Source organism: Microcaecilia unicolor, chromosome 2, assembly GCF_901765095.1.
Source record: "Microcaecilia unicolor chromosome 2, aMicUni1.1, whole genome shotgun sequence".
Lineage (NCBI taxonomy): Eukaryota > Metazoa > Chordata > Amphibia > Gymnophiona > Siphonopidae > Microcaecilia > Microcaecilia unicolor.
The window spans coordinates 399530411-399542993 of record NC_044032.1 but is presented as its reverse complement, the minus strand read 5'-3'; the positions used below and the strand labels follow the sequence as shown (position 1 = coordinate 399542993).

General features: G+C 41.9%; 1 protein-coding gene across 3 annotated transcripts in view; it reads right to left on the bottom strand.

The window, feature by feature from the left end:
• ANKRD17 (ankyrin repeat domain 17) overlaps positions 1–10906 on the bottom strand; it is a 374674-nt gene extending 363768 nt beyond the window's left edge. For 2 of the 3 annotated variants that reach the window (XM_030190626.1, XM_030190628.1), the window contains exon 1: positions 10828–10903. Coding sequence is in view for 1 of the 3 variants with exons in the window: in XM_030190627.1 (XP_030046487.1) it covers positions 10828–10881 (54 nt within the window). In the remaining 2 variants the exon portion in view is untranslated. Of the gene's footprint in view, positions 1–10827 lie in introns of all 3 variants that reach the window. The other variant, XM_030190627.1, reaches the window with a different exon arrangement.
• Between the last annotated feature and the right edge of the window lie 1677 nt (positions 10907–12583).

The following is a 12583-nucleotide window of genomic DNA, read 5'->3' as shown; positions in this document are numbered from 1 at the left end:
TTTTTGTTACTAAATTCTACTCTGGAAACCCACTCAAACAAGGAGAGGCAAAGCAAATAGTAGCAGTGGATAAAGGAAACCCAGGTCAGGAGAAACCGGGTCAGTAAGAATGAACAGAGCAAACACCAGTATGGTAACCACAATGATTTAAAAGAACACAAGATATAAAAATATAAACAGAAGAACATGGGCCCTTGCAGTGTCAAAACAAGCCAAACACAGCAAAAGTGACAAAAATAGGATAACAGATAATATCCAGTTTAAGGATATTGGATGTATGAACTTGTTTGCTAACCCTGTGCAACTGAATACAAAACTGTATATAACTTATGCAAGATTTATCGTTAGAAGCCTGGTAAATTGCAGCTTATTTTTGATTCCTTGCAAACAAACGTTAACGCTAGAACGCTCAGGACAACAACCGTTTCTGGCCGAAACACGACTCATGTCGAGTCCTGGATGTTTTGAATAAAGTTTTCTTATACTGGACATTGTCGGTTATCCTATTTTTGTGACCTTTGCTGTGTTTGGCTTCTTTTATTAGAACATAACACAGACCCAATGCAGTTTCAGCAAATGCCTGCATCAGGGGTCAGATAACATCATGTGTCTGATTAAAAGCATTGCAAAACTACTTAATGTGTTCTTGTGCAAATCACAAATCAGACAGAATGTGTCCACTAGCACTGTCCACAAACTGGCATTCTCTACATTCCACTGCACAGACTGTAGGTAGGATCTAGACAACAGAAAGGCAGTGGAAATGGAGAACAGAATGGGAGGAGGTAATGTGGAGAACGTTTCTGTGCTGTAAAAGTGAAGTTTCTGCATCTGGCAAGACAAAACCCCTCCGAAAATGCCACAATATATTTCTATGGGCATTGGGGCTGGTGGACAGACTGGGAGCCCCATAGACCCAGTCAGAGTGCAATGTAAATCAAAAAAGAAGCTACTGCTGAACAGATAGACAAAATAGCAGTCTGGTTCTATCACAGACTCGGGCAACATGACAACAATCACATTAACAATGGTTTCTTCTCTCTTCAGCAGTTCTATCTTGTCAGGTTTCCACAGCATAGTTCAAGACACTTATGAATCAGTCCGGGCCCGGCTCTAATTAGGACACTCAGCTCCAATCGTCACAAATAAACACACTCTTTACTTCTGCAGTATCCTGTTCCTTCTCTTGTTACCCCCCCCCCCCCCCCCCCCCCCCCGATTATCTACTCTTTACGCCCAGGTGCAACCTTAGGAATAGTGCCACTCCTTGATTCCCTGGGTCTCCCACACACGCACTGCAGACCAACCAACACATTAGGAGGACTCTCACTTGGAGTCATCCTGCAGGAGACCTCTGTGCTGAGGGGCTCACTCCTAGAGACCTCTTCCCTTGAGGCCTCTCTGATCTACTCTGCTTCCCATTTAACCACCTTCCACCTGAGCCCTTCTCCTCAAACTTAGCCACTGACATGGCAGGTTAGCGCCACCTGCCATAAGGTGGCCTAACTGCAACATTAGTGAAGGAGTGTTGTCACAGGCATCTGTCGCTATACCACTCACTCTCTCACAGGGAAGAAGCAGCAGCTCTAACAGCTGCAGTTTACAAACACTGATTCACTGTGATATTGTGATTAAGGAATTGCACCTTTCAAACTGCCTTACCCTCATCTCCTGATCACAGATTCAAACATGTTCACCCCCTCAGACCCACACACATATTCACATGCACAAGGGTTGGAAAGAATTCTATGATCCATGTCCTGCATGTTTTCTCCACTTGTTAAACGTTGCCATTATATGCTGGCCACCTTCCAATCTTCAAGTAGAAGCCCAGAAGGGCAAAAAGAAAATGCTGGGAGTAAAGTAATCACTATCAGAAATGTACACTACTTCGGGTAAAATGCTTTAAGCTTCTCTGCAAGTGAAATAGGCAATGTGCACGCTCAAACAAAAATCTATCAGGAATCAGATTCATCTTCCAAATTTACTTAGCACTCAATCAAGGCTGTAGAACGCCATTTGAGATTTAAGGAGTCAGACCACCACTAAAATAACTCAACACATCAACTGTCAGGACTATAATAGAAACTGTTTACAGGGTATAAGCATCCAGGGTTCTAAAGCTATACTTTTTACCATCAGGTGCGATCCTAGCTATGAAGGTTAACAATTACAGTGCACCAGTTCTCTCTGCATGCCATTTTCTTCCGTTTCACTCATCTCCAGATTGATTTTTTTTCCCCAATATTATCCTAGATTGTACTAGACTTTCTACCATCTCTTTTGCCCTCTACCATACCTTCCACTATGAGCTTTGATAAACTTGCCAGAGAACCTCCAAGTAAATTACCAGCAAAATGTCATTGCCTTTTAGGCTAAATCTTCTATTTGGCATAATTCACCTCAAATTAATCAATCAAAATGAATTGACCTATATGCATCACTAGAACCCAGACACATAAGGATATGTATCAATTTAAAAGAAGCACTTGTATATATGTATAACACTTGCCAATGCAGACCTCTCTCAAATGACAATATCCCAATGACCACATGTGCAGGTTTGGTTTTTTATTCAAATATTTTTTTAAACCATAGCTCCCCATTAAAACAGTATCATTGTATCAGATTTTTCAAATATTGCAAGATAATATTTATTTACAAACATTTGATATACCGCTGCTCACAATGTTGAATCGAAGCAGTTTACAAAATAAAAACCTGCAATGAGTATTAAGGAAAAAAAATATGTATAGTAAATCTAAGAGCAATCTGATTAATTTTAGAAACACAGGATATTTCCTTATATACAAATTAGGACTAATAGACGACAAAATATATTTGAAGCTTGAACAAAAAAAATACGTCAAATCAAAATATGCAATACACGATTATACGTTTTTATTTTGAAGCTGGAGTCATAGTCATTATGTTTTTACTGACTCCATCATCACCCAAAATTGCTTCCGACTGACTCCACAGCCATGTTTTAAACTTTACTGTTAACATTGTTTGGGCTCTTTACATTTAGATCACATCCCTTTAGATCCAACTGTGTCTGACCATATTATGGACTTTTTCTTTTTAGATCACATCCCTTTAGATCCAACAGTGTCTGACCATATTATGGACTTTTTCTTTTTAGATCATGTCCTTCGAGTTAAACCCACATGTCCAATGCACATATTTATGTTTTCCTTGCTACTGCAATTCATTCCATACCCAGCCACTAAGATGCACATACTCAACCTTCCATTTAGCTTTAAAAGAGGAAGCATGGAAATAGGACATTATACATAAATTCTGTGGTCACACAGCACCCTTCTTCAGATATCTGATCAGAAAAATAAAATAGAACTTTGTGGTCCTTAAAACATATGCAAAATCTCTGGAAATGCTTACGAAAGTTCAGCAAGTTCAAAGGTTACAGAGGATCAAATTCATTTTATTTACCTACAAGCACTCCTACTCCATCTCTTTTACTCTGGAGCAATTAAACCAAAACTCAGAAATACACTGCAGACCTGATATAATGGATCTACAATGTAGTACGTAACAGCAATAACAAAACTGGTTCCAACCCTTAACCATATTTGAAGAGATTCCCATGTTATAAAAAGTCTATAGTGCGTTTGCCAAGCACATTTATCATGCTAATAGTTATGCTAAAATTGGATGTTTACTAATTCAGTCGAAAAGGAAAACGAAGAACACTTCTCCACACTGAACAAAAACATCACACAAGGCGATGAACTCATAATGTACAAGATATCAAGGTGTCAAATAAATAAGTTGGCACATTCAAAACTTGACAGGAATCGTGTTTCGACCTCAAAGCCTTCATTGGGAGTCTATGAAGAATCAACATGAATGCTAAAAAAAAAGCACCGTTGGACTAAGCCTACTTTATGACTCAGAAAATGACATAACGCTCACACAAGGCCGAAAGATGACATGTCAAGTCTTGAATGTGTCAACTTATTAAAGGTTTGACACCAAAATTCTGGTATATTGCAAGTTCGTTGCCTTCACTGTGTGTTGTTCTAATTCAGTCGACCACCAAAACAGTACCAAACTAATACATTGCACCATCCTCTATCCACTCAGAACTATGGATGGTGCAGGTAACATGCAAAATAACACCTTCCACCTCAAAGGCAGAGATGAGCACACACACAAGAGGAACCACAACAGCATGTACAAGACAGAAGATATTGGCTATCCTTAAATCCCAACTTGAACATGCCATTATGCAAGTACATAACTCCATCAATCAAATACCTGTTCAAGTTTAGATTTGATATACTGCAGTTTATAACACAAATGGAGGAGTGGCCTAGTGGTCAGAGCACCAGTCTTGGAATCCAGAGGTGGCCGGTTCAAATCCCGCTGCTGCTCCTTGTGATCTTGGGCAAGTCCCTTAACCCTTCATTGCCTCAGGTACAAACTTAGATTGTGAGACCTCCTGGGACAGAGAAATATCCAGAGTACCTGAAGGTAACTCACTTTCAGCTACTACTGAAAAAGGTGTGAGCAAAATCTAAATAAATAAATATAATCACACAATAGCAGAGTGAAAATAAAAGCAACTTAACTACAATTCAAAATAAAAACAGAAAGAGTACTTTGTTGCTCTACTCACACACCCCAACATGTCAGTAACCATTATCAAATGCTGACCAATGACAAAAGGAGAGCGTGGTAGTAGCCAAATGCCTTTTGAAAGAGAAATTTTAAGTGATGCTTTGCATTAATTTTTTCTCTGTCCTTTCCATGTATTTGGCATTCTTTTACTTTTCCATTTTAAATATATTTTTATTGTAAACCACTGTGCTTACATTAAGAGTAGCATATCAAGCCTAGTAAATCATAAATCATTTCAACATCTGATAAGAATTCTCTGAACATGGAGAGAAAGGTAGTCCATTCCCTAACACTAGACTTGTGACAAACATGACTTCTCTAAAAGTACCTAGAAAGACATGGTGGAATGATGGAATCAATAAATGATTCTGTTGTGACAATCAAAGAGATTGCAGTGTTGAATACAGGGTTAGACAGGGTGATAGAAAGGCAGCTGTCCCAAGTATCAGATCCAATACACTAATAGCAAAATTTTGTATATTATACGCAAGTCAACGAGCAGGCAGCATTTTGCCTTCAAAAGCAGGATAACGATCACATTTTTTTGGCATCGGTGATCAATTTGATAGCAATATTTTGCAAACACTGGATTTCATTCATACAAAGGCATTTGAATATGGCATTGCAATAATCAAGGTGTGAGATCACTAATGACAGTACAAGAATTCACAAGGATCTACTAAATTCTAACTGAGCGAATCTGGAATAATTTCAAGAAGCATTTCCTGATCACAGAGGAAAATATGTGGTGTTCACACAGATCCCCAAAAAAGCATACCATAAGTTACTAAACAAATTAGAAAGGGCAGATTCACAAATAAACAAGACAGGTGCCTTTTCACTGTGGCACACTGAAGGCAAGGCTTAAGAGGTATGGTGGTCTCCAACTAAGCTATCCAAAGGGGTACACAGTAGATGGGGAGAAAGGACAGGGAAAAGTGGAAATTAGCTCCTGCTGGCATCCGCACAATTTTAGAAAAACTTGTTTTGATGTATTGCTACAATATGTGCAGAAGAAAAAAAAAAGCATACACCTTTTAGGCATCACAGGTAGAACACATCACCAACGCTAGTGACATTAAAGCATTCCAGACACTGAGGAGTTGATGCAGAAAGCTGCTTGCTGATGGATGAGTGCACAGCTTTTAACATGAGCGTCCAGCAAAAGTTTACAGTTTACATGCAGTAATCAGTTTTCATGCAAATTACTGCATGTTAAAAAAGAATGCGCTATCAGAAAAAAAATATTCAGTGCACAGCACAGCAGTAATCTGCAGCTCATTGCTAAAATGTCTCCCCTTCCTGTCAGTGCTTGAGAGATGGGTTGGCTCACTGACCAACAGGAAGGGGGCATTTAAAAAAAAAAAGTACACCACAAAGTCTACCCCATCTCCCACACCACAAAATTATTAATCTAGCAGCCTCTTCCCTCTCTCCCCTGACCTAACCTGCCCTCTACCAACATGAAAAAATAAATCCCCGCGTCTACTGTGCCTCCCCCTTTCCCCAAATCCCCCCCCACCTCCCCACCCACCTCAAAAATAGTCTGCTCGCTCCCGCCTCCAGTACCACCGTCATTCCGACACACTGTTAGGGATCACTCTAACAAATAAGGAAAATACTGTGCTAATGGGAACCGAGTAAGCCATAAGGATAACAGAGTCTACCAACATACAGCCAAAAAAAACACCTTCAAAGAAAGAACCTTCAAAGATACTTACCAAACGAGTTCACCATCTCAGCCTCGTTACATACAGGGTAGTAAGAGCCAGCAATGCTACTCAACCCCTGGCTCCCACATTCCCCACGGTGTCTGCCACCTGGCATGCTCATCATCTCAAGCTGCCCAAGGCGCGAATGTAGAACTGCCCAAAGCAAACAGAATTCCCAATGATTCACTGACACTGCTACACAAGTCTGGACTTCAGCTACACTGCCTGCTTCTCTGAACTCTCCTTTTTCTCTTCTAAATACGCTTGGGCTGAAAACTCTTCTATATCCCTTGGAGGGAGTAAAAAAATATATAAAATTAAAATTAAAGATAACTTACTTCTGCCAGCTCTTCTCACTGAGCAGTGTGCTAAGGCTCGGGGCTACAGACAGGGACCCCTCTGAACTCAACCAGCAAAGGTCCCTGGGAGCCAACATTGGCTAAAAGACTCTACCTCTACGGCTGGTGCCTGTGAACTGCACCATGAGGAGTCAGGACTGCACTAAAAAAGTTTTCCTACACCAGTCCAACCTGCACCATCTGCTAGAGGCAAAGAATGTTGGGTGTTATTAGGAAGGGTATGGAGTCCAGGTGTGCGGATGTTATAATGCCGTTGTATCGCTCCATGGTGCGACCGCACCTGGAGTATTGTGTTCAGTACTGGTCTCCGTATCTCAAAAAGATATAGTAGAATTGGAAAAGGTACAGCGAAGGGCGACGAAAATGATAGTGGGGATGGGACGACTTTCCTACGAAGAGAGGCTGAGAAGGCTAGGGCTTTTCAGCTTGGAGAAGAGACGGCTGAGGGGAGATATGATAGAAGTGTATAAAATAATGAGTGGAATGGATCGGGTGGATGTGAAGCGACTGTTCACGCTATCCAAAAATACTAGGACTAGAGGGCATGAGTTGAAGCTACAGTGTGGTAAATTTAAAACGAATCGGAGAAAATTTTTCTTCACCCAACGTGTAATTAGACTCTGGAATTCGTTGCCGGAGAACGTGGTACGGGCGGTTAGCTTGACGGAGTTTAAAAAGGGGTTAGATAGATTCCTAAAGGACAAGTCCATAGACCGCTATTAAATGGACTTGGAAAAATTCCGCATTTTTAGGTATAACTTGTCTGGAATGTTTTTACGTTTGGGGAGCGTGCCAGGTGCCCTTGACCTGGATTGGCCACTGTCGGTGACAGGATGCTGGGCTAGATGGACCTTTGGTCTTTCCCAGTATGGCACTACTTATGTACTTATGTACTTATAACAAGATCCATACTGCACTGCTCCTTCTACCGGTGATGTTACTGGAAGAGTAGCCTAATGGTTAGTACAGCGGCCTGTGAACCAGGCAACCAGATTCGATTCCCGCTGCAACTCGTTGTGACTCTGGCAATTAAGAAAAACTGGAATATTATGCAGACGCATCCTATATTTCATCAACATCGTTTAAGAATTGCTCTCTCTAGGGGGTGCAATTTGAAAGAACTTTTGAGTCCTAAAACTAATTGCCAATCTACTTTTGTTGTGTACATTTTGAAGTGCCCTTGTAACAAATTATATGTGGGCAAAACCACTAGGAAGAACCAGTGAACACAAGTCTTGTATTACTCGGTGCAAAGAAGGGGCACCTCTGTCATATTTTGATTTGCACTGTTTTGTTTTAGAACGAGTCAAAGCACCATCTAGAGGTGGCGATCATGATCGCTTGTTGCTGCAGCATGAGCAGCGCCTTCAAACTTTGGAACCTAGAGGTCTGAACACCATGTTGGAATGGACAGCATTCCTTTCACAGTTCTTTATGTCTTCTGGTTTGTCCTGCTTGCTTTTCCATAGCCGGCAACTCTCTACACTGATTGAAGCGTTTTTCTGACAGCATCTATTATATATGTAGGCACCATTTTGGAAAAGGGTGCGCTTCAAGTATGCCCTAAGAAGAATGATAAGTTTTGATGAATGACTCCCATCTACCTTTGATGCTTATAGACGTTTTATTTTTCTTTTGCAGTGGGTGTCAGCTGATTTATGGGCATGTTTTTCAAGTCTCCCTTAAGACAGCAGATGGGCGAAACAGGTCCCCGTTGGGAGCCTAGAGCTAAAATTTGAAGCTAAGTGCCGCTTTATTTGTATGTTTTGACCTGCACTTCATTGTCCGATATATTAATTTTGAATCACAAGCATGTCATTAGAAAATTACAAGAAAAAGTGTAAAACAATATGGGAAGTTATTTGGCCAGTGATGGTCCGCGAAGTGCTTGAAATGCTTCTGTGAAATTTTCACTGCAGCACTAAGGACATTTGAGGTCTTTTCCTCCATTTTTGTTTTCTACAAAATGTGAAATATAACTTTTAAGCATTGTTTTTGCATATCCACAGTTTGCTTGTTAAGAAGTGATTCTTAAAATTATGTAGGAAGGTTTGGTTTTTGAAGTAAATGCTCCTGCCTACATTTAGGTGCACTACTTAAAGAGTTCTTACAGAATATGGCGCCTAAATTGCACCACCCACTTACAGTATTGGCACTCCTTCAGCTTCACTATTCTCATAAGACAGTGAGCTGTATGGGAGATTTGGCACCACATCACTTTCAGCAAGTTTGAACTGCTCAGTGCCCACAGAACAGCTGTTGGTACTGCCAGCAAATACATGGAATAAATATGGGAGAATTTAAAAAAAAAAACTGTAGTTGTGGGAGAATCCATGGGAGGAGATAGCCTTAGGAAATGGAAATGTATGAGAAAGAAATGGGTTTCAGTTAGTCAAATTAGTCTGAATGTACCTGAGCAACCAGGACAACTGTACCAGGAGAAGAACCCCTCATAGGACCACAGATCCCCCGTGCAATCTTAGTCCAGTAATAATCTTGGCAAAAAAAAAAAAAAAAGTGTGAGAACCAACACAGGCTCCCACTAGAAAAACTGCAACTATTTTCTGAAAACCTTTCATAAATAAACCAACTTTTTTTGGCCAAAAGGGATCAGAACCGTACATAAAATTAACATGCCTGTATTAGAGGGCACCTAACCCTTCATGTGCAAACTAACCCGTTTGGAGAAACTGCTCCAGAACTATTTACATTGAGATAGGAAAGCAAAGCGCTGGGCTTAAGTACTGTATGCACACCATCTGGGAAGTTGGACATTAAAGTGACAGCTGTCTCTTCATAACTGCAACACAAGCACAGCTGGGAAAAGCTTACTGCGCTGGAAACAAAAGTCAGTGCCTTAAATAAATATACCTCTTCCCATTTTCTCTTTCAGAGAACATAATAATAATAAACAATAATCCTTAAACAGTAAAAGCAGTCCAAAACATTGTTGTTATTCAAACTGCACAGGTCACTTTAATGATGCAACACACACTCAAGAACAAGAGAAAAACTTAGATTGAAGATAAAACAAAGCAAAAATTTCCCAGCACAACAGCCACAACCTTTAAACTTACTGCAACATCCCCAGCATGCATACCCCCCTCCCTTTGGTGGCTACACAGCAGCCTGGTATGATTTGAACATCAGTTATCCTCCAAGCTCTTTTAGCAGGATATCTTACATCTATTTCCTGCTGGCTGTCCAAAGCCAATTTTTAATGAAACATGCTGCTTTCTCAATTGTATCATCTGAACATCTGCAGTAACTAAGCAGAGAGATCAACCCCCACCCCACTGCAAATTAGAAAATGTTTAAGCCCCATCTGTTTCACATACATTATAAACATTCATGAGAAAATGCTCATAACTGTTTCAGCAACCAATGCAAAAATACACACATAGATATACATGGTTCTTCTTGCATTGGAGTCTAGGGAGAAAAAGAAAAAAGCATGCTGTCTCAACTTGGCACTGACCAAGGCCTTAAAATCATTAAGCAAGTTTTTAAGCATGTCTAAAATGTTTTGTTTCACAAATCAGTAAAACACTAAAGGTCAGGTTTCTTAAAGGAAAGGGGACTGTCATCCAAGTCAGACGTCTGATATAAAAGTGATTCTGATAATTTAGTGTTCTTTTCTGTGCACAGCAGAACAGGTCTCTACCATGCATACTACCATAAGAACCTCCTAATTTATTGAGAAAAATGGTACCACTTTCAGCCTCCTCATGTAGGGCATCCCATACAAATACCATGGAAAACTGCTTTGCTTGCACCAACATCTGAGTTAAAGGTCACAAGTACACAGCCATTTCAAAAAGTCGCAGCCTCTCTTTTCAAGAATCAAACAGCTCCAATTAATCCAGACAACATGCTACGGACACCTATTCTGAATTTACCCTACTGTCAACACCAGCTAATCCTTAGTTTTCACAAGGAGAAAAGCGAGTGGGGGTTGGAAAAGAAAGCCCAAGGACCGCCTGTGCTGTCCTTGTACTGGGAACTTCCCCCCTCCCCTGCCTGCTCTCTTGCAGTCAAATTCCAGGAAGAAGAGCGAGATTTAGCTTCTCCTTTTCCTTTCGCTCGGTCTAAGGCTTTCAGGCTAGCCCTACCTCTAGGATGTCTTCCAGAACATATGCTTCCATTTCGGCTGCCTTCTCCACCATGTTTTATCAAACTGCCATGTTTCTCTCTTCTGTACTGTGATTAGATCACTGCAAGCAGGAACTGTATAGTCTGTGCCAGCAAGGGAACAGGAAATGGATGGGTCTATTCCCTGCCTGCAGCAGCAGCAACTACCATTCAACAGGGGTGTGTGACTCGCAGCGTGCTGGTGTTTAAAGACACAGCAAAACCTAGTTTGCCGGCACCTCGCTTTAATAAACTGCAAGCTGGCAAAAAGGCACAGGACTCTGCCACCTTTTATAAAAATGTCTAAAACCATGGAATAATCTTTCGTGCAAAAAAATAGCTAAAATAAATAGAAAAAAAATCAAACACTCCACTGCAGCCAGCCTAGCACCCTCTGGCAACAGATCCCTAGAAGGCACCTACTGCATTTATCCCTCAGGTGCCATTTATGACACAGCCAACCCTCCCCCACACACCTTACACAGAGATGAGGAAGTGGGTTGGGGGGGGGAGGAGATTTGGACTCGTCGGGACCATTTGCAGGGAAAGGAGCCACAGGAGGCGATTGGTGCAGGGGGTAGATCGTGTGCCAATCAGAAGCAAGGGCAGAAAAAGAATTAGGCGCAGGTTTCTTCTTGACTTCTTTGCGAGCCGGCTCCGCATTTTGCTTAGCTTGAGCTCGGCTGGTATGAAGGTTTTTGTGAAAGAGAGAGAAGTTTACCTCTGGTTTTTCCCCCTCATACGAGTCATACCCCGGGGTTTTGATTCAGTGCTGCCCGTGCTTCATCCTGTTGAGGGCTCTGGGTCCGTGAGGAGTGATGGCCGATTTCCAGGTGTTTTTTTTTTTTTTTTGGGGGGGGGGGGGGGGGGGGGAGATGGAGGCCCCGTGCTGTCCCGGTTAAGCCGCTGTGAGCTTTTCCGGCAGTGTTTTTTCAGCTGTAATATTGTTGTGCTCCCTGAAAGAGGCCTGCGGTCCTAGTGCCTGCTCTTTCTGTTCCTTTGTTTTGGGAAGCACAAAAGGAGGCTTTTAGTAGGTTTGTGGTAGGTTCTGGTGTTAGGGGATTGTAAAGGTATGGGGTTTTGGGTAATTTGGGGTGTTGTGTTCTTTAGTGTGTGGCTGCAAGTGAGCTGGGCTGCGATGACTCCAAAGCGGCAGGGTCTTGGAGTTAATTTGGGAGTTGTGCCAGTAAGGGAACCTGGGAAAGGGGTTTCACGAAACATAGTAACATAGTAGATGACGGCAGAAAAAGACCTGCGCAGTCCATCCAGTCTGCCCAACAAGATAAACTCACATGTGCTACTTTTTGTGTATACCTTACCTTGATTTGTACCTGTCCTTTTCCGGGCACAGACCGTATAAGTCTGCCCAGCACTATCCCCGCCTCCCAACCACCAGTCCCGCCTCCCACCATCGGCTCTGGCACAGACCGTATAAGTCTGCCCAGCACCATCTCCGTCTCCCGCCACCGGCTTTGCCACCCAATCTCGTCTAAGCTCCTTAGGATCCATTCCTTCTGAGCAGAATTCCTTTATGTTTATCCCACGCATGTTTGAATTCCGTTACCGTTTTCGTTTCCACCACCTCCCGCGGGAGGGCATTCCAAGCATCCACTACTCTCTCCGTGAAAACCTGTTCGTTTTTCTGGAACAGGATAATGGGGAGTTCGGACAACATCAGAAGTGAGAAAAGGAATTCGCATACATGGAAGGCTCGACAAATGTGTGTAGGCATTCGCA